This window comes from Ochlerotatus camptorhynchus, unplaced genomic scaffold (assembly GCF_037179485.1).
Source record: "Ochlerotatus camptorhynchus isolate MF236.1 unplaced genomic scaffold, CSIRO-AGI_Acam_v1.1 ptg000192l, whole genome shotgun sequence".
NCBI lineage: Eukaryota > Metazoa > Arthropoda > Insecta > Diptera > Culicidae > Ochlerotatus > Ochlerotatus camptorhynchus.
In genome coordinates this window covers 1500118-1523166 of record NW_027040682.1, presented here as the reverse complement: position 1 = coordinate 1523166, position 23049 = coordinate 1500118, and the positions used below count along the sequence as shown (strand labels likewise).

Below are 23049 nucleotides of genomic sequence, written 5' to 3'. Positions count from 1 at the left end.
ATTTAATTTCCTGAACGCGATCAAGTGTCTCATCATCAATAACAACAGAGACATCATCATCTACACGATTCCGCGAAATTACCATGAATTTAGTTTTACTTATATTCAATTTCAATTGTTTATACTTCAACCATCTACTTAGAAGAACGCAAATCTTCATTCAAGCGTGAAACGGCTTCTTCTAAATCTTTAGCTGCAATGAATAGCACAGTATCGTCAGCAAAAAGATTAATATCACAAAACCATAAAACTCGTCGCATGTCATTAATATACATAATAAATAAAAGGGGCCCTAATACACTTCCCTGAGGCACTCCAAGGTCATTGTCAACGGGACAAGATACAAAATCATTAAAAACAGTCCTTTGTGTTCTGTCAGATAAATAGCTTTCAAACCATTTGTATGCAGAACCCGAAATTCCAAAGCGCTTGATTGTTCTCAACAATAAGGGCCTAGAAATTGTCTCAAAAGCGCGTTTTAGATCCAAAAACACAGCAACAATCGTATCTTTATGCTCCAAATTTTCTTTCCATTTAGCTAACACTAAGTTTAACGCGGTTTCACAAGAATGGCCTTCCCGGTATCCCGATTGTTCCGGTATCAACAAACAGTTACTATTTAAATATTCTAACAGCTGGCCTTTTACAACAAGTTCCAAAATTTTCTCTAATGTGTGCAACATGTTGATGGGACGAAACTCTTCGGCTTTAATCGTCCCAGCAACTTTTTGTATAGGAACAACTAAAGATTCTTTCCAAATATGCGGCACGTGCCCAGGTTAATACCCGAGCAAAGTTGGTTAACAAAATGAAAGCAAATCGATATTAAAGTTTGTAGTTCCTATCATAATGAAAACTCATTTTGCTTTCAATTGTCACGACATTAGTCTGATATCATATTGTGTTTTCGTTATGCAGTCAAAACTTTTTAAATGAAAGCGACTAAACTTGAAGTTCTTGCTGTTAACGTCTTATTTAAAATTTAATGTAATCTCATCTGTCGTTGAACTAACTATTATTGTTTATTTGTTTTGTTTAACACATTTCAGATCATGCGTCACTTGCCCGGGGTGAGATTTGAGCTCAATTCTTTCAGCGTGAAAAGCATTGATGCTAACGATTTACGCCAGGCTCGTATTCAGTTAAACATTATGAAATCAAAATCAGAAATCAAATTGATTTCATTGAAAGTAAGATTAGTTTTCCGTTTGATTCAACAGTGTATAAGTTTGCTGTCATTTTTGCTGTGTTAACCGTTAAGTCAACCAAAATGAGATCAACTGGAGTATTCAAAATAAGTTACATCATAAGAGCAAATTTTGATTTCAATGTGATCTCCAGCTTTGTCGGTTAACAAAATGAAAGCAAATCGATATTAAAGTGTGCAGTTCCTATCATAATGAAAACTCATTTCGATTTCAAATGTTGCGACATAAGTCTGATATCATATTGTGCTTTCATTATGCAGTCAAGACGTTTTAATGAAAGCAACTTAACTTGAAGTTCTGCTGTTTACGTCTTGTTTAAAATTTAATTGAAATTCATCTGCCGTTGAACTAATGATTATCGTTTATCCGATTTGTTTAACACATTTTAGGTCATTCGTGACTTGCCCGCGGTGAGATTGGAGCCTAAGTCTTTCAGCTTGAGAAACATGAATGGTAACCATTTACTCTAGGCCCGTATTCAGTTAAACATTATGAATGCAAAATCAGTAATCAAATTGATTTCATTGAAAGCAGGATTAGTTTTCCGTTTGCTTCAACAGTGTAAAATTTTGCTCTCATTTTTGCTGTGTTAACCGTTAAGTCAACCAAAATGAGATCAACTGGAGTATTCAAAATAAGTTACATCATAACAGCAAATTTTGATTTCAATTTGATCTTCAGCTTTGCTCGGGTAGCCAGTCCTCCACTCAAAATAATCCACACGTCAATGCTACGTGAAAAATCACGTAGATTCCAAAAAATGCTTTTTTACTCCAGTTTACCTGACAAAGGTAGCTATCATCGGACTTTGGTTGTATATCAAATGAAGCGCCAGTTACTTTTACTGCAGTTGCCCCATCTCTCTTACGTGAAAATAACGTACTTTTTTAAATTCATTTTGCCAGCTGCATTCCGCGTTCATTCTGTGTGCAAAGAATAAGCAAAATGGCGTCTGTTGAAAACAAACTGCAAGAGCTGCTAGTCGATTTAAACATCACGCAACATTTGTTAGAAATATTTGATGGTAAGAACAGTTTAATGTAAGCTTGAATCTTATATTGATGTGTCATATTTTCATTTGAATAGAATGTGGAGTCGATTTTGTCGATTTGCTCAGGATTACGACTGATCAACTTCGCCAGTCTTTGGAGCCAACAAAAATACCTTGGAAATACTCAGTGTTGCATGAATTGATTTCCTCTTGGCGAACACGAAATGTAAGAGAATTTAAATATTGTAAAAATGAAAAATTCATCCGTTAACTTTTTTCTTCTTTTCTACAGGAGTCCAAAATCATTAGTTTACTAACGTCGCTGAAACCAGGGTACCGCCTGCGACTTACCGGAGCAATTAATATTGCTACTTCCTCGGTTGCATCTACCGAGATCACATGCGAGAGTAATCAGTGCGATCAAAATTTCTCTCAGTTCTCATCTAACGAGGCTACCAAAAGAAGCGATTCGGATTATGGACATGGTTCAACCTCAACATCAACAACTCCGGAATATGCCTTAACATCGTTGCCTGTTGTTGCAGTAGTTTTCCAGGCCACATCGTCAGCCGTTCACAGTAAAACGAATGCGCTTGATGAACCCTCATCGGATGTTACCTGTAGGTCTGTGGAAACCGAGGTGAAAACCAATGAAAGCAAACACGAAAAGCAAAAGCAAAACGTAAGTATATAAATCCCTATTTTGCATGTAAATAAAAATTCATCAGTTTTTTTGTTTACTTTTCTGTAGGAGTCCCAAATTGAATGTTTAATAACGTCACTGGAGCCAGGATACCGTCTGCGACTTACCGGTGAAGCAAATGTTGTTCGGTCCCCGGTTGTGTCCACTGAGTTCACAAGAGGAAGTAATCTGGTCAATCAACGGATCTACCAGGTTTCCTCTAACGAGGCTGCAAACCTAAACGAACCTAACCATCAACTTCCTTCAACTTCCACGAATGATAGCTCCGGTTACTTTGCCCAGGGCATTGTCATAGTAACGTCGTCTGCTCATGTAAATCAACCAGGAACTGATTACTCTGATGCCGTCGCAACCACATCGTCAGCCACTGACAGTAATACGGATGCGCTCATTGCATCGTTAGCAGACGATACAATTGAGTCTTCAGAATCTGGAGACAGTTTGAACGAAGCAGAGCAAAATCAGCAGAAAAGTGTTCTTCCATCATTTAAACAGACCAATCCCGACAAATTCGCCGAGTCCTCTTCGACCGCTTTAGCAATAACGGTTTCACATCTTGAGAGCAATGTTTTTACAACAAAATCCTTAGAAGAGTTGCTGAGATACTCCGAAGAAGGAAAGGAAATTCTACAGTACGCCGCCAACAAGATAGGTAACCTGAAACAAAGGAAACGGAAGCGTGAAACAAGAGAGAACCAATACCAAGCATCCAAGCAATCAACAGTCGATTCCCAGTCTAATCGAAACGTAGTTGCCAAAGAAGCGGCTGAATGGTTAACGCTAAATAGTGAACCATGGTCAGTTGTGCTTGATAGGTGGAAAATTAGCTACGAAGCACGCAAAGTCGAGTTGCTATCCAGAAAACGCATTCCCCAAATTTTTACGACATATCCGCAATACAAGTGTCAGCATGGTTTTCAACTGGTGAGTTTTGAAAATGAAGTTAATAATCTATTTAGGAAAAATAGCACACTGTAGTCACTGTTGAAACATCTTTTGATTGCTCCTTATAAGGATTTAAAGCAAAAAAGATCTATGGGATTTGACAGTTATATAATCTGGCAAGTTTTCACACCAGAGCACCAGCGCTGTTCTTCCTCTATAGGTTATTATCTTTATTGCTTTGATGTAATAGCACACATAAACAGACGTAACACCCGACACATTTTGCAACTAAATATATCCTTATCGTCAAGTGAAATCAAATCGTTTATAACAGAAGTTTATTGAAGTTAGAACACTACAGTAATGCCATCTAGTCCTTGCATGACCTAGTGTGTTCATTAGATAGAATTTTCGTGATGATGGTTTTGATCGTTTAATGTTTGAAGTATGCGGCTGTTTATCTGTGGTGTTAATTTACTGAAAATAGCTTGTAAAGTATTTGTTTCAAATTAAATTTTAGATCGATATTGATTTTCACGAAGCTTTTCCCAATGCTGAAAACGGATTGAAGAAATTATCACACTTGGTACCGCAGATTACAGAATACATTTCCAAGAAGGCAGGGGACCCATCAGCTGTATCATTAATCGAGCGATTGACTGATGAACGAGCAAGTAATGGTAAAATATCCCAGCTGTTGATGTAAATAAGTATTACATATTCATTTTATTGTCCTTATTTTTTTACAGATACGAAAATCTGTAGACTTTTGCTAGCGCTAAGTACAGTTTTGCCACCAATTGCGGTTGCATCTGGTTTCAAACCTACCATCTTGGTTGGACAAGAGGATACGCTGATTTTCGTAGATTCTTTGGAGAAAGCCCCATCAAAAATTCAAGAAACCTACCGGAGCTACACAGAGCTGAATCTTCCAATCGTACCAAAATTAGTTGCAGTGGGAGAAAACTTGGACCAGTTGCAAGGAACCTTTTTTGTCTGGTACGGCGATGTGTGCTATGAGCTTCAATCGGCATCAAGAGCAGTTGACGTATTAATTAAACAGAATGTCGTCCTTGGACTTCCGTTTTCAAAAATTTCTAAATTGGTTTGGCACTTTCTCAGCGCTTATATTTACGGCATAAAACAACGAGAATCCTACGCTTCCATAAACAAACTGCAGGCTTATCTCGAGACGAAAAAAGCGGACAGTGAATTAAGAGGATGACTCGGATCACATGCATGATACCTGGATGTACAATCCTTTCTGCAACTCCAACTGAATACCTTACACATCTTAAAGACTACCATCATGTTCCGTCTGTATATAAATATAGATGTACGATATCCGGATGCCGCCAAATTTTCTCTAAGGTATATCCATTCAAAAAACATGTTATTCATCATTCTGGAATTCAAAACGACAGCAAAACCGAACTTACAAACAGCAGTATAAGTCAGAATGATCAGTCTTACCTGCATCTAGATATTCCGACAAATATAACAGGTTCTTCATCATACCATTCCGAAGGTAGTTCGTCGAAAATGAGGTGTATTGAAAGCGGTGATAATCGAACAGTCCATGTGAACCAAGATCCAATCAATATAATCGATCAAATGGCGCTAAAACTTACTCTTTTTATGCATAAACATAAAAATTTCACGCGAAAGGATGTCTATCAAATTCAAAATGAAATAAGCCTCATGTTTTCAGAAATAGCAGATAAGTTAGAAAAATTCAAACAACACATAACTGATTCAGAAAATAGTTTTAACTTTCAGAAACAAATTGATAAGATGAAAACCATATTTGACTTAATAAGTACAGATCATAAGTTTTTTAAGTATTTGAAAAATAGTGTAGGATTTGAACTACCAACGATAGTCACAATAGAGGAAAGTGACAATACTGCTTCAAAATTGTTAGATATCGAAAACGACGGGGAAAGAGTACATGCAAGTAATTATTTGATTGTTATGCCTATTGAATTCCAAATCAAAGCTTTTTTTGAATGCAATGATATATTAAAAACCACGTTACAGAATACAAAAAAGCTACAAAAATCGACTGAAATCTCAAATTACATAAATGGAAGTACATGGAAAGCTATTGAACAAAAATATGAAAATGAATACGTGCTGCCTGTATGGTTATATGCCGATGAATATGAAATCAACGATTCACAAAGTTCACACAGTAATAGGCACAGTGTTTAATTCCCTACAATACCCAAGGAATTCAAATCCAGGTTATGCAACATATTTGTGGCTGGAATGGTTAAGAAATCAGATATCAAGGTAGTAGGTATGAATATGCTTATGCATGTTTTAGTCGATAGATTCAAACGAATTGAGAGTAAAGGAATTAATATTGTTATTGATGGAAAAACAAAACTAGTTAGATTTGTGCTATGTTTGATACAAGGCGATAATTTGGGTGTTCACTCGATGCTGCTTTTCGCGAATGGATTTAATGCTACATTTTATTGCCGCTTTTGCAGACGGCCTAAAGTGCTTTTAAAGTCGGATTGTCAAGAACATGCTGATTGCCTCCGTCGACGACAAGATTATGCTTTGGATTTAGAACTAGGACAGCCTAGTGAAACAGGAATACACGGTAATACGGTTTTCAACGAGCTTCCATCTTTCCATGTTCCGGAAAATTTAAGTGTTGATGCGATGCACGACTTGTACAGTTCGGGTATTTGCAAATACGGGTTAGTTGAAGTCTTAGACTATTGTATCTACAGCAAAAAGTACTTCACGCTTAATGACTTCAATATGCACAGAAAAAGTTTTGGTAAAATTTGTATAGATAGCGAACTTTCTCGAATGCCAGATATAGTTGAAGGTTATAACAGTAAGGAAAAGCGCAAAACTGTTCATATACGGCTAACTTCTAGTGAAACGCGTGTACTGACACATTACATTACTTTAATTATTGGCAAGTTTGTACCAAACGATGACATGGTGTGGAAGTACTGCATAACGCTAGTAAAATTAACTGAGTTCTGCCTAAGAAGTACATTTTCATTAAATATGATTGATCAATTGCGACGATTAATTAACATGCATCATAATATGTACGTTGACCTGTTTAAGAGAGAACTTAAGCCTAAACACCACTTTCTCGTGCATTATCCTTCGGTTATCACTGCATCAGGACCAGTGGAAGATATGATGTGTTTCAGATATGAAGCTAAGCACAGAGCTTTTAAGCAGTATGCTCATATCATGTCTTCGAGGAAAAATGTGTGTTATACTCTTTGTATAAAAGCTTCATTACAATTCGCGTACGATTTGTTCAATCGAAGTTTTTTGAAAGTTCCTCTCACAGGAGATTTCAAAATGTTTAATTTGGGCCTACGTAATTATTTTAATAAGCTACTACAACCATTGAATATAGATTCAGATTTAAATATGCAGCGTGCGAACGCTGCATGAATAAGCATTGTAGTCTATGAATTCATATATCTCATATATATAAGATTATATGTCCGACAAACATTCACCTTTGATTGATGATAAATGGTACATTTCAGAAAGTAAATGACTTTTTGCTAATACTTGCTACTTTTCGGGAAACCGGATTATGAAAATCATGGTAATTTTCACTATTTTGGCTAATATTTCGCTTGTATCGACCCAAAACATTGGGAACTCTTCCTTAAAACTTGCAAATTATCCGACTTAAAAGATACACGGCGTTAAAAATGAAAAAATTGTCGTTTGTATGGAAAATAGTACAAAAAACATAAATTTCGGTTAAATTTTACAATATTCACTATATTTTTGTTATTTGAAGACCTACAACTTTGAGTCCTGTGGCATTTTTTTTTAAATATTTTTTTAATGTTCTACAACTTTGCCGAAGACATAAAACCTCTGTCATGTGAAATAAGAAAGTTAGTATCGCAGCACCATCTATGCGGAGGAAATTTGAACTTATTTCCATTACCAGATGAAGGCGCATGTTAAACCGAGAAATTTTGCGAAAGACACCATTTCAACATAATGCAAACCCAATGCGCTAGAGGTTTTGTCTTGCTAATTTCGGTTCCTGGCCCAGTGTGCAGTGTGCGTTATCCACACGGACAGAAAACCTTATCCGAGTCCAGGCCCACTATCCTCATCAAACATTCTTGGAAGAATCAGCGTGGAATAGAAGATCCGCCATTGCTCTCGGCGATCAAAAGGCCTCTCCTCGAGAATGGACGAACGACCGTTATCTTGTAAACACGTTCCTATGTTTCGAGGGGTGCATCGATTAGCTTGGGACCGAAGATAGTACCAGAGCTGAGCCAAAAAGTTGAGCACGTTTCTTCGGGACCTTCTGGTCTTAGAGTTACCTATATGGTAGAAGCCGTTGGCATTCGGTCTAATCCTTCGAATTAAAAAAAAATCACACCCTTTAGTTCGAAACCTGGCAACGCCCTTGGGTGAATTTGAAATCTTGAGCGTGTCCAACTTCCCAATATATATATATCCCCAATAATGGGGATGTCTTAAATTTGTCAAAAATATGCTACCTCATTTATGAATGGTCCCTAAGTTCTGCAGTCAGGTTATTTAAACATCGTAATTTTAAATTATGCGTAAATTTAAAATGAAACATCCCCCAGCTAGAAAAGGCTTATCTGATATCTCGAATATTTCAAATTACGTTTTGAGACTTCCCTTACCGCATTCTTTACGAAATACGATATTTATTTCAAGAGCACCATAAAAGTTATCATTCCATGTGGGACGTACGGTATTGAACTTGTTACCAAATTCATGACTGGCTTATTGCGGACACATGATTGTATGTTTTTTAATCATAATCGTACAAAGATTGATGATCACAAAGCAAAAATCAACAATTGCGTTACCCGAGCAAAGCTGAAGATCAAATTGAAATCAAAATTTGCTGTTATGATGTAACTTATTTTGAATACTCCAGTTGATCTCATTTTGGTTGACTTAACGGTTAACACAGCAAAAATGAGAGCAAAATTTTACACTGTTGAAGCAAACGGAAAACTAATCCTGCTTTCAATGAAATCAATTTGATTACTGATTTTGCATTCATAATGTTTAACTGAATACGGGCCTAGAGTAAATGGTTACCATTCATGTTTCTCAAGCTGAAAGACTTGGGCTCCAATCTCACCGCGGGCAAGTCACGAATGACCTAAAATGTGTTAAACAAATCAGATAAACGATAATCATTAGTTCAACGACAGATGAATTTCAATTAAATTTTAAACAAGACGTAAACAGCAGAACTTCAAGTTAAGTTGCTTTCATTTAAAACGTCTTGACTGCATAATGAAAGCACAATATGATATCAGACTTATCTCGCAACATTTGAAATCAAAATGAGTTTTCATTATGATAGGAACTGCACACTTTAATATCGATTTGCTTTCATTTTGTTAACCGACTTTGCTCGGGTAGCTGGCTACAAAAAAATACGAACAACCTGGTTAACATTACTTTTATAATGCACTTATCTCGATTCATTATCGATAACGTCCCACAAAATGTGCGTTTCTTCATTATAACCGACAATTTGCGAACGTTTGATAAATAACGAAGTGAATTGTTTGTACGAGACGCTGCTCGATCATGTAATTAATCTACATTTTCATCGTATGCCATGCCCGCCTACCTGACGCATGTCTGTGACGTTACTACACGGCGAATGAGATCAACTCGAGTTTAGTTTAGATTACTCACAAATCGAAAAAAGTGCAGGAGCTCCACGATGAGTAAGTTTGCCTCATGGTTTCCTGTGGAAAACCTAACAAATCTGCCGGAAAATGAGGAAAATTTTACGAAAATTTTACTCAGTCTAGGAGTAGTACCAATAGACTGAGTGAATCCAATCTTGACTTTTCTCATATTCGGGATTTTTTTTCCTGGAAAAACCTGGAAAAATTCAGAAAAATTTACTCTGCGCTGAGTTCCTGCACTTTTTGCGATTTATGAGTAAACTAAACTCAAATTTGGGTCGATCTCATTGACCGTACAGCAACGTCGCAGCATGCGTGTGTAGTGTGTATGTTGGAGCATGGATTCTTTTTGGTGGATTCACATGATGGGGAGGGGAATGCTGATGAAAAGTAAATACAATTTGTTTCAATATGTGCGGTACAGTGGTTTACATTATAATCGACAAGTGGGTAATCAATGTTGATGATTTTTTTGAAATGTTTATCAGCAATCAATTCAAGATCAACAATTTAAAAGGCCTCATCAGCTTTTGGTAAACAAAACTTCTTGTGACCTTTTCTCGTGAATCGGAGATTGTCTACGCATAACACTTTCGGATAGGGGAAGCTTGATGGTGTACTGGGCTTGCAAAATTGCAAGGCTAATGAGGTATTTTCAATGGTTGATCTTAAATTGTCTGTTTCTTTTAGCGAATTTGTTTATTATTCAGTTCCAACCTGGATCGGGTATCAAGATCGGGTCTGCTTGTTTTCTGACAAACGTCAGTTTGATCGTTTGTTTTTAAAACCTAACTCAGGTTGAGGTTCGCACTGACAAAAAGTTTGGTTTCGCACTGGGTTGGAACTGGTTCCAACCCCGATAATAAACAAATTCGCTATTTGGGTGTCGATGCTTTCATGATGAGACAATCCTAGTAAGCCTCGAATGGACATCAGTCAAAATCATCCACACATGGCCCAGCAAGCGATAGCCCAATTTTGGCTCGCAACTAAAACCGAGCTTCAAGATGTGCTTCTGCAGGAGCAGCTCGTCCAGCACTTCGAACCCACCAAAGACACGCGCGTCGTCCACGAAATCATATCCGAACTGTTCTGCCGGTATGTTCACCTCTGTCGCATGCTCGATCGTTGCTACGATCAAACGCTGCAGGTTCAGAAACGAGCGGTCATCCAATCCCTGGCGCAAACGGCCAGTCAACGAAAGCTGGAGCTACAGCAAAAACTCAAGCAGATTGAGCTCAGTGAGTTCACCTACATTGACGGTGCCCTGCGAGAGCTGCATCTGATCCCCGAGGATGTTCAAGCTCTACGACCCTGCTACTTTCCGCTGGGAAGAACAGAGCAACATGCTGCGCTGACTTCCAGCTTAACCCTGGAGCCACTGACAAGCAGTTCGAGCGAAGAGCTTAGCAGCAGTTCCGAAAGCGATGATGAACCTCCACCGGATCCACGACGTCCCATCAAGCAACGCGATCGCGCCAAGGAGAAGCGAGTCGCAGCTCTAAATCTTATACTTGCCCACGAAAAGGCCCGTCTTGCGAGGATCGTGCATCTGAACTTTCGACTGCATCCGAAGGTCTTCTATCCCAAGACGCGGGAGGGCTCCATCCAGGAATATTCGTACGAGTTCTACCACAAACCGGACCAATACATGTTGTTCCCCGTCAAGCGGACCGTGTACACGTGGGATTACTACATAAAGAAGAAGGATGTGGTGGCATTTCCGTACTATAGACCAGCCGGATGGATTGAAGAAATTGATCAGGAGCTGCCACCGAAGGTTGTGAAAAATCCAGATCCGATTGTTGAAGAAGACGAATTAGAAGCTGACAATACGGAAGAGTTAATCGAGAGAATGATCAAGAATCGAGCTGCAAAGAAGATCCAACGGTACTGGAGATGTTACCATGAGAGAAAGCGGTCTATACAAGAGCGCTACCACAGGTATGTGGTTTTGGGAATGATCGACGAGATGGAACGTGGTCCGGATCTAAGTTCAAGGATCGAACGAGCTGAATCAGAAAGGAGAAAGCGAAGACTAGAATTCGATGAAGCGTTTTTGAAGGCAGTCGAAGACGAGAAAACGCGGATTCTGCAACAGCGTGGGCCATGGATCATGGAGGACATATCCGATCACATTCGGGCGTGGTTCAGAGAGTTTTATGATCGAGCGCATGCCTTCGATCGGTATCCGGAAGTTTGGGAAGGGGGAACGTTACTGGTGATCAAGGGAGAATCGTTGACACCGGATGAATACCTAGAGGTTCAGAGAAAGAAAGCATTGGATAAATTAAAATCTGTCGAACAGAAGAAGAAAGAAGCCGAAGCCAAGAAAAAGACAAAAGCTCAAGAGAAGGAAAAGAAGAAAGCGGTAAAACAACAACTGAAAGAGCTGAAGCGCGAAGAAAAGGAACGGGAAAAGAAGGAAGGCAAAACGTACGATTTCAGGAAACCGGAATTTGCTACTAATGCGTACAGTAAGTGTTCTTGAACTACATCCAGCCATTAACGGAATTTAAAATTTTCTTATTCTCAGTAACAATCGAAGAGACAATCGAGCGCTACGAAAAGGATTGGTTCTTTATCGACGAACTGGAAAATGCAGATGAGCTACCGATCATGGATTGGATAACGCTGGATAAATTTGCCGAACTTCACCAAGAGCTGCGCCCGATCGTGGATGAAGTGCTTCGTGGCGAAAGAGAGCTGCTTCAAAAAGCCTTATGTAAGGATAGTAAGAAGAAGTACAAGCCAGCAAAACCGAAGAAGGAAAAGAAGAAACGCAAGGGTAAAGGGAAAGGCAAGAAAAAGAAGGATGCACCGGATTTGACGGCTGACAGGACAATCGATTCACTCTACGAAGAGTTAGTTGAGAAGAACGTGATCCGAAAGTACAAAAGAAGGAAATTGGAAGACTTCATAGGTGATTACAACTATGCGGCGTTTGAGAAGCGAAACTATCTGCAGCAGGATCCTCCTGCTGCTATGGGTGAAGTTCGAGACATCATCAGAACTTGGTTATTCGGCATGGGTCCACTGGTTATATCGAAACCGAAATCATTCTGCCTTTTGGGACCACGTGGCTACGGGAAAACCATGCTAGTGGAATCCATTTGCAGCGAAACGGATGCGGTCCTGTTCGACCTCAGTGTCGAGACCGTAGCCCCGGTTGCAGCAGCACAGATTCCTCTACTATTGCACACGGTACTGAAGATGGCCCGTATTCTACAACCCACCGTTATCTGCATCGACGAAGCACACAAGCTATTCTACAAGAAGGTCCCACCGGATGAGAAATCACTGGATCCAACCAAGCTCGGAATGTACCTGTTCAAGCAACTGGTCAAACAGATCAAAAAGGACGAGAAGATCCTACTGGTTGGCACGTCCAGCCAACCGTGGACGGCCAAGATGGGAAAGTTCAAGAAGTGCTTCGAAAAGTTCTTGCTGATTCCGAAAACCGACTACGGATCGACGCAGATGCTTTGGAGACACGCGATGAACAGGAAGGTCGGAATCGGGAAGGACTTTAACCTTTCGTCGCTGTCGATGGTTTCCAGGGGATACTCTCCGGCGCAGATACTCGGATGCGTGAGTCAGGTGCTGAGCATTAGACGGCGAATGAGGTAAGTGAGCGACTGAGCATCCACTAAAACTGCACTTCCGTTAAATGCTTTCTGGTTCTTGAAAAAAAAAATTTCCCCTAAGGCTCTGAACCATTTGACGGATTTTTTAACTTTTGGTTAAAATTTGACAGATGGAGAGTTATCGATTAACCCTGCTATCCGATCGTGGTTATTTCTAACAGACAAGAAGTTAAATTTTGACAACCGTGGCCGAGTTCTGCTCGAACGATTGGTAACACAGGGATTTTCGAGCATAAGAAATAACTATCGAAATGTCACTTTTAACCACGAGTTAAATTTAACTCGGCAAATGGTTCACAGCCTAAGGATTGGGTAAAATAATCGAGACTAGTAAAAAAAATTCCAACTTTAAAACACCGACAAACCGTCAATTACTGAAATTACTGCTCAAAGCTGATATCTGTCTCATAACATATGTGGAACTGCATGTAAAATAACTAAAATAAAATAAAGATTGTGTTTTGCTGTGGCTAGCTGCACGCACGCTGAGTAGATAGATGGAAGATGTCGATTTTGAAGATTTCCTGCAAAAAGATGAAGCACGATGCAAGTAGATGCGAGAAATGGAAGATGATTTTTCGAAGATTGATTCGCTAGTGTGAGATTTTTTGAGCATCTAGAATTGAGATTTAGATGTGTCGCCCCCCTCGCACCAACCATACATCAGTACACACTTATCCAGTCAGTAATTTTGACCGAGTTTTTGAATTGCGGAACTCTTCGGTAAAATTTAAAAAATCTGTGAAAAATTCAAAGTTGAGAAAATGTGTTACGAACATTTACAGACTAACTATTGTTAACCCCGTGTAATGATGAAAAATAAAAAAAATCGATTTATCCAAACCTTACGAAAAACAGTCATTTGAATTTTAACCGAGTTTTTCAGTAATCCAAAAATCCAGTAAAAAATACTGACTCCTGCAAAAAAACTAATTGTGTATACAGAAGCAGCGGAGATACACACTCCTCCATCAAAACAGCAACGCAGCTGAGCTGCGAGTGCTATGAAATAAAAAGGACATCGACTTATTACCACTACCTACTTCTCTCCTTTCCGCTCTCAGAATTCGCAGATTCGGTGTCTCTCGTTGTGTTTTCTGCTGAGACTGAGCAATATTCGATACCGCGAAACATCTCCGCAGTAATGTTTTCTTTCGGCGCAGGAGATGTGCGGTAATCAAAAGTTAAGAATGTAGCTAAAAATTTACAATAACATTCTAACAAATTTTCATGTGCGTAGTCCACTGCAACAGCCGAACGTACGAACGAATAGGGTGACTATAGCGCATTTTATGAAAACGTCACAAGTTTTTATGGCTGTTTTAAATCAATAATTACGAAGAAACCATAAAGCCTACAAGGTTACTACCAAAGGCACAAATCTAGGGAACTGCATGGAAAATCTTTTGTAGAACAACTAAATAAACAGAAATGAAAATTTTCAACTTAAAAACACTAAAATGTATGAAATTTCACCAATTTTTTTGGTACTTTCAACATACTTTTCAATTTTAATGTATGATAATTAACTTGAATCGAGTTCTTTTTCAAAGAGCATTGATAGCTAAGACTTTAATCTTTCATTTGGTATGTTGAAATCAGAAAACCACATTAAGATTAAAAAAATATAGCTAACCAAAGTTGGCAATACAAAAAAAAACATAAAATGTTGAATAACTCACTTAGCAGTCATTTCCGACCCTATGTTTCATGGGGATTTTTTTATAACTTTAGAAGCCCTATCTACCCTGAAAAATGTAAAACCCGGAACCAAACACCCTGTACACACTTAAATTTTTTCGCCGAGATTCCAACAGCCGAGTAATTCTGCAATTTACTTTGCTGAGATTCAGTCAAACAATTGCCGAGACTCAGCTAACAAATAACATTTTGCTGAGGTATCAGCTAACAAACAGATATTTTGCAGAGATATCAGCAAAAATGAATGCCGAAGTAATCGACTGTTGGAGATTTACCGAGCTAGATTAAGTGTGTATATTATAGCACCCGTCATAAGTAACATAAAAGTGAAGCGCCTCTAGCGGCGTAGTTCCCAATTTAACCTTAATCCAATGGCACAGGCTTGTTGGTCTAACCCAGTACAGCAACTTTGTCGAAGACAGTATAGCGTTATGTATTGAAACAAATGAGATAATCCACTACAGCCCCCATTAGTGAAAATCCCATAAGCTATGGGTATCCTTATTCGCGGTTCCTTATTCACGCCCCCGTTACCCCGGCAATAAGGATTCCTGACTGTAGTTATAAATAAGGATATTTATTTATTTATTTAATTTGTTTTTCTTCATCGGACTTAACGTGTCAAATAAATGAAGCCTGATGGGGAAAAGCCTAGAAAAGGCGTAAAAACCCCATATCTTTTCGAAATACATGAATCACAATAATAAAATACAAAAGCAGGCCCTTCCGACGAAGTTATTGTTCTTGGCGATTTTAACCTACCGGACATTGCATGGACTCCAACCCATAGTGGTTTCTTTTGTCCTGATCACGAGCGTTCATCTTTCCACGTAGGAACCATCCAGCTCCTGGACAGTTATAGTACCGCAATTCTGTCACAAATCAATGGCCTGTTGAATGAAAACAACCGCACCCTGGATCTCTGCTTTGTGAGTGCTCGTGATACAGCTCCTTTCCTCTCCACGGCACCCGAACCTTTAGTCAAGGTAGTGCATCATCACCCTGCTTTAGTTATCGTGATCGAAAATAATATTGTCCATGATTTCACCAGCACTCCAAACGCTGTGTCATATGACTTCCGTAGAGCTGACCATTGCAGTATCGTCCATGTGCTGTCTAACCTAGATTGGGAGCATATTCTAGATCCTGTAGACGTCAACATTGCTGCACAAACCTTTTCACACGTCTTGGCATATGTCATTGACAGACACGTTTCCAAAAAGATCATCCATATCGACTCTCGCGTCCCGTGGATGACGAAAGATCTTCGCTCGTTGAAAAGAACTAAGAAGGCTACTCTCAGAAGATTTACTAAACTCCGCACACTGCCACTGACATGCTACTATGACAGACTCAACCACGAGTATAAGCCGAGGGGGACGACTCTATCTACGATGCAGAAAAGATTGTGTTTTGCTGTGGTTAGCTGCGCGCACGCTGAGTAGATAAAAAGAAGATTGATGACGATTCTGAAGATTTCCTGCAAAAAGATGATGCGCGATGCAAGTAGATGCGACAAATGAAAGAAGATTTTTCGAAGATTGATTCGATAGTGTGAGATTTGTTGAGCATCTAAACTTGAGATTTAGATGTGTCGCCCCCCTCGGTATAAGCGGTTAAGTCGTCTCTGTTTTCAACGCTATCAAAGGAGGATTCAACGGCGGCTAAAATCACACCCGAAATCCTTCTGGAACTTCGTAAATGAGCAACACAGGGAAGTCGGCTTACCCTCTTCCATGATTTTTATTTGTGAAACTGCTGGAAATCAACAAGACATTTGCAACCTGTTCTCAGCCAAATTTGCTAGTGTGTTTGAAGCCGAGCAACTCTCCGCTAATATCATTACTTCCGCGGCCAGTAATGTTCCTTTGATCAACCAAACGCTCAGCATGGTCGAAGCCACTACAGATAAGGCTCCAACTAAGGCTGGACCCGATGGTGTTCCGTCGATTATTCTTAAAAAGAATATCACTTGTCTTTTAGATCCACTGCGCCGCATATTCCAGCTCTCTCTTTCCAGCGGCATCTTTCCGTTCATAAAAAGGGAAGCAAACGCGACGTAAACAACTACCGGGGAATCACGTCGCTGAGTGCTGTATCAAAACTTTTTGAATTGGTTGTCATAGAGTCCCTAAATGCGCATTGCAAGCGATATCTAAGTACAGATCAACACGGATTCATAACTGGGCGTTCCACAACTACGAACCTGCTGTGCCTAACGTCTTACATCACAGACAGTTTGATTGCTCGGACCCAAACGGACGTTATCTACACAGATCTTACGGCAGCCTTCGATAAGCTGAACCACGAAATTGCGATCGCTAAGCTTGATAGGCTAGGGATCGGTGGAAATCTTTTGAGATGGTTTCGTTCATACCTCACGGAGCGCCAATTGACAGTAACTTTGGGTACTTGTCGCTCAGCAAGCTTCTACGCAAAGTCCGGTATACCTCAGGGCAGCCTTCTGGGACCATTGGTATTTCTACTCTACTTCGACGACGTTCACCATGTTATCACAGAGCCACGATTATCGTTTGCAGACGACCTGAAAGTTCTTCTGCGCATCCGCTCACTCGCCGACTGCCGTTCTCTCCAAAATCAGATTGACATCTTTGCTGACTGGTGTAGTCTAAACCGACTGGTGGTCAACCCAGCAAAGTGTACAGTTATTACTTTCTCACGCAAGAAACAACCGATTATTTTCAACTACAAACTACGAACGGGTGCATTGCGTGAAAGACTAGGCGTTTTTCTAGACTCAAAGCTGACATACTCACACCATATATCGTATGTCGTCGACAAAGCGTCCAGAACGCTTGGCTTTGTCTTCAAGATTACTAAGAACTTCACGGACATTTACTGCTTGAAATCGCTCTATTGCTCTCTCGTACGATCTACGTTGGAATACTGCTCTGCTGTCTGGAGCCCGAACTACAATAATGGGGCCGAGCGAATTGAATCTGTTCAACGACGTTTTCTTCGCTTCGCGCTCCGTAAGCTGCCTTGGAGATACCCACTTCGTCTTCCAAGCTACGAGAATCGCTGCCAATTGATCAATATCGAGCCCTTACGTATCCGAAGAGATGTTTTCAGACCCTTAACCGTCGCCGATACTCTGCAAGGAAGAATTGACTGCGAAGCAATTCTGCAACAAGTGAACATTAATGTTCAACCTCGATCACTACGCAACAGTCTTATGCTGAGACTTCCACTTCTTCGAACTAATTATAGCATAGGGAGCGCTATTTACGGCTTGCAGCTAGTGTTCAACCGAGTAGCGTCGATGTTCGATTTCCACTTGACACGGAATATGCTTCGCCGAAGATTCTCTGCCTTTTTTGCTGACCGAAGGCGCTTGATGCCCAACAGCTAAGTCTAAAATTTAAGACTTATAAATTTTTAGTAACTTGACAATGCTTTCCTAGTTATTTTCGTTTGTAACTGTAGTAACTGTAGTATATGTATGTCGTCTGTATAATCTGTACTTTTTTTACAACACATCATTGGGACTATTTCTAGTCTGTTGATGCAATCATAACAAATAAACAAATAAACAAATAAATAAACAATTACAACGAACATTAATCAAGTCTATAGCATTAAAAAAGTTATCCTCCCATGGCATAGAGTTGTCCGTGAATCAGGTAGAAGTCCTCGTCATGCAGTTGAACCGGAAACAAAAAATAAACAGGTAGGTAGCACCATCCTTCACGTGTACATTGAATGAACAGCTACTCACCTTCTCAGGAGTCTGCGTTGAATACTCGGTTGAATACGGTTACGAAAGGTTTCCGCTGCACAATTAAAGTCGAAAAACTCGTTGAAACGCCCAGACATGAACCGTATTGGGTCATGCAAGCTGTAGTTCGCAGCACGAGGTCCAAGATGCAGGAAACTCCTCGACCGAAGAACTCGTTCGGGTGCGTAGATTTCGAATTCGGCCAAGATTCCTGGAGAGTCGATATCACCAATAAGTACTTTCGCTGCGAACACGACCTGACTAATCGTCCGCCTATGTTCTACACAGCAAAAAAAATGTAATATCGATCAATGTAATTCAAGCTGATGTATGAAATAATGATGTAATAGCAAAAAGCAGATACAATATTACATCAATGGATGTAATTTTGTTCGCAAAATCGATGTACATCGTACAACGTTATATTACACAACCGATGGATTGACCTGGGTTGCAGCAGTTTGGGTGTAATATTCAACAACTTTTTTTTCTGTGTACGGCTCTTTTCAGGGCCATCAGTAAAGAGTTGGAAAATAATTTATCTGTGCCTGTTTGTCCATATTCAGAACCACAAGCCACCAACGACCACACAAAATGCTCTCCAGAGTTGTAATCTTGTAACCAAACTTGGAAGCAGCGGTGCAAGGGATTTTGATTGATCCTCTTAATCAACTTTCTCTTTGAAAAAAATTACTACAGATTTGGTACGCCTACAATTAAAAAACGGAAAGTGTTGAGATAATAGATAATTGATCAATTAAAAGAAATAAATGCTCTTCACATTTATTCCGTGCACTAGCGGTTCTACGTGAAGCTTCCGTTCGTGCCCCTCGGCACAGAGTCTACCATATACTCGCAGGTTGCCGTTTTCAACGATTCGAGGATTAAACCAACAATCAATACGAAACTAACGATTTTAAATTGGTTCACTACTTGACTAGCATATTGCTCCCAAACAAATCGATTAACGTACCCCATTCTAGTCGAAATTCTAGTACTACGCAATGTTTGTTTTGATTCGCTATGAAAGTTTGACAGATAAAATAAGGGGTTAGTGGATTTTCCTATGTTTCGAGGGGTGAATCGATTAGCTTGGGACCGAAGAGAGTACCAGAGCTGAGCCAAAAAGTTGAGCACGTTTCTTAGGGATTTTCTAGTCTTAGAGTTACCTCTATGATTAAACCATCGCAAGGGCGAATTTCGACGAACGGGAGAGCCTGATGACAGATGCTTGATCTCCTCCGAGAATGATTCCGCTTACTCCTTCCGGATGATCGCCTATTCGGCTAAGTTCAGCTCGCTAGCGGAAAGAAAACCTGTCCGTCTTTGTTCTTTTGGACACCGTAAGTTGTCCATGAAGCGTAGCCAGTAAGCTGTTGTGCGAATTACCCTAGTAAACGATGAGAACTTCACTAAGTGATCCGACGAAGCGCAAACCACCTTTCGTCGATCGAGGCGTGGCTTTATCCGAGGCCTGCTAGGAGTTGCTTTGGTTGCAGAATCTGATGAAGGACGTTGATGAGAATGATGAGTGAGCAACGACGTCATCAAGGTTCTATACTGCCCTACTGAGTCAATGATCGCTGACGCTTTGACAAAACCGTTGTCGATGGTGAAGCTGGAGACCTGCCGGAAGAAGACGGGACTTCCATCGTTGCAGCTTAAGGAGGAGTGAAGGAGGTTGTTTATAAATATATAGTCAATAAATTAGTAATTGTCTTACGTTTGAAGAGATCGGTCCGTGTTTTACTTTAATCCTGCTGATAGTCCAGAGCACTTGGCAGCCATGTCCAGAGAACTTGAAGGCCATATCCAGAGGACTTGAAGCCCATTTCCAGAGGACGAGGACTTGAAGGCCACGTCCAGAGGACTTAAGGCCATTTCAAGAGGACTTGAAGGCCATTTCAAGAGGACTTCAAGGCCTTGTGGATTTAAAGGCTTATATCATCTAATAGAAATGCGATTGTCAGCTGATGTATCCAAACGGTCAAATCGTATGGAAATGCTCGTATGGATAAAAAATTGGGGTACATATCCACACATCTATTACATGAGTATCTACACTTGAAGGCCATGTCCAGAGTACTTGTGTAATCAGTTCAATGTACTTGAGGGATAACTCCAGAGAACATGTCAAGACCAACAATTGAAATGGCCTTAACTACATTTTGTAAACAATCCTTGTAAGACCATTTCCTCGCAAACCGAAACCTTCATTCGCAAACCTAAACCACAATCGGGTAGAAGATAATTTACCCTACCTGTTCTTTATGTTGGTTTGCCTTTGCGGACTTCGGTTCGCGAGAAAACGGCCTTACAAGGTTTGTTTACAAAATGGAGTTAAGGCCATTTCAATTGTTGGTCTTGATGTCAAACCTCTAGATCAAGCCCAGCAGACTCAAAGGTCAAGTCTAGACGACTTAAGGATCAAGTTCAGAGGAGTTGAGGAAGAAGTCTAGAAGACTAGAGGGACAAATTCAAAAGTCTTGTGGTACAAATCCAGAGGACTTGCAAGACATTTTCAAACGATAAAGGCCAGAAGACTTGAGCGACTTATTCAGAGGATTTTAAAAACGATTCCAAAGGACTTGAGATAAAAGTTCGGAGGACTAGAGGAACAATTCCGTGGAAAATCGCTCTATACCATTGGCCCGAATTTCACTAACTTAACTGACACTTGCCCGAACGTTACTAGCCCGAATGTTTGAAAAGCCCGAAAAGTTAGCAAATAGTCTGATATTGATTTTAAGTATTTGTAGCTGTAAAAAACTCACAAAATTGCTGACATGTCTGAATTACATTCTTATGTCTCATCAAATACTTTTTTTATCTAGTTCGTTTATTTGTAAGGCTCAATCGCGTTAGCTTTACGGAGCCGATAGTTCATTGTTCTTTGTTTGTAACAAAATTCACTTAATTCTATGTCTAGTAGGAGTTGGGCCGGATACTCGCGGCTTACTCGAGGTTAGAGGGGTACATTGTCGAAGGATAGGAAAAGGGGAGGAGCTTGGGAGTAGGGTATCGTTGCCTCATCAGAGCGTTGTCGCCAGTGTGAACGGTAGTGTGGTTCTAGATTCGTCCGAGGGGGACGACTCTATCTACGATGCAGGAAATATTGTGTTTTGCTGTGGCTAGCTGCGCGTACGCTGAGTAGAAAAAAAGAAGATTTATCACGATTTTGAAGATTTCCTGCAAAAAGATGATGCGCGATGCAAGTAGATGCGAGAAATGAAAGAAGATTTTTCGAAGATTTATTCGCTAGTGTGAGATTTATAGAGCATCTAAAATTGAGATTTAGATGTGTCGCCCCCCTCGGATTCGTCTGGAGTTCGACCGGCTATGGTGACCAGTGGGCAACGATGAGGCTCATCGAGACGAGGGACAAGACAAACAAAAACTAATAAAGAGATACAAAAGACAAACGAATTAAATTCTTATACTGGACATTTGCAGAAACACATAAATCGACTGCGTATAGCAGAGATCGCGGGTACCCAACACGTCTCTGATAGGATATAGGGTTGTCTTCCTTGGGCCTCGAGGGTATTCAAAAGTCGCTCTCTGGCGGCGTCATTATCCGTACATTGCCAAACTGCGTGATCGATGTCGTCGTAACCGTTTCCACACCGACATATGTTGCTGTCCACGAAGTTTATTCTATTGAGATGCGCATCTAGCGAGTAGTGGTTGGACATAAGTCTACTCATCACGCGAATGAAGTCACGACTTAAGCCCAAGCCTTTAAACCACGCTGTCGATGAAACATTAGGAATAATTGAATGTAACCACCGTCCAAGATTTCCATTGTCGTCATCATCAAATACTTGAATTCAGAAATATTTAAAAGTTATCGAAAAAGCTTATTTAAACAAGAAGGAAGAATCTTCTATATGTATTAGATTTTGAATAACTGACTCCCTAATGGTAGAACTCACAAATTTTTCCAAAGACCAGTTTTAAATCTCAAATTAAAACTTCATTCGTAGGTCAATACAATCCGAAAGAACTGCTCATGTCAATGTCTGAGATTTATAACCAGATCAGAGTAGACATTTAATGTAACTTTATGTTTCAGACTAGCACGGGAACCACTCACCGCTCAGGAACTGCTGGAACACTTCATCCAGAAGCAACCACCGGAATATCCCATCACAGATAAGGTAACGATTTCCATTTCACTTTTTTTTTATATATATCTTTATTAAGGAGACTTTCAGCCGTTGGCTGGCTCGTCTCCGAATATTTCACTTTGATACCCACCTTCTCACCACCCCTCCGGGTTCTACTTTCACAGGAATACATGAAATTCCTCAAATTCCACCGAAAAGCTGACAAACTGGCCAAACAGCGCACCAAAATGATCAAGGCACGCGAAGCAGAGTTGGCCAAACTGAAGGCCAAGCAAGCAAAGAAGAAGAAGTAGATCTGCATGGATGCTGTGATATTTCGGTAGGCATAGCT

General features: G+C 40.1%; 2 protein-coding genes across 2 annotated transcripts in view; one reads left to right on the top strand and one right to left on the bottom strand.

The window, feature by feature from the left end:
- The window catches only part of BORCS7 (BLOC-1 related complex subunit 7), a 141965-nt gene that overhangs the window by 114326 nt on the left and 4590 nt on the right, over positions 1-23049 (bottom strand). The window lies entirely within an intron of this gene.
- Positions 10454-23029, top strand: LOC135702375 (dynein regulatory complex protein 11). Its single transcript, XM_065223404.1, has 4 exons — positions 10454-11978; positions 12038-13127; positions 22664-22748; positions 22883-23029. The coding sequence occupies exons 1-4, from the start codon at positions 10454-10456 to the stop codon at positions 23009-23011; spliced, it is 2829 nt and encodes a 942-aa protein (XP_065079476.1). The 3' UTR covers positions 23012-23029.

What these genes read in the sequence shown, in the direction of transcription:
- LOC135702375 (XM_065223404.1), top strand. Translation starts at nt 10,454, where the DNA reads ATGGCCCAGCAAGCGATAGCCCAATTTTGGCTCGCAACTAAAACCGAG. An exon ending in AGCATTAGACGGCGAATGAG is followed by an intron (nt 13,128 to 22,663) that starts GTAAGTGAGCGA and finishes TTTATGTTTCAG; the next exon opens with ACTAGCACGGGAACCACTCA. An exon ending in AATATCCCATCACAGATAAG is followed by an intron (nt 22,749 to 22,882) that starts GTAACGATTTCC and finishes CTACTTTCACAG; the next exon opens with GAATACATGAAATTCCTCAA.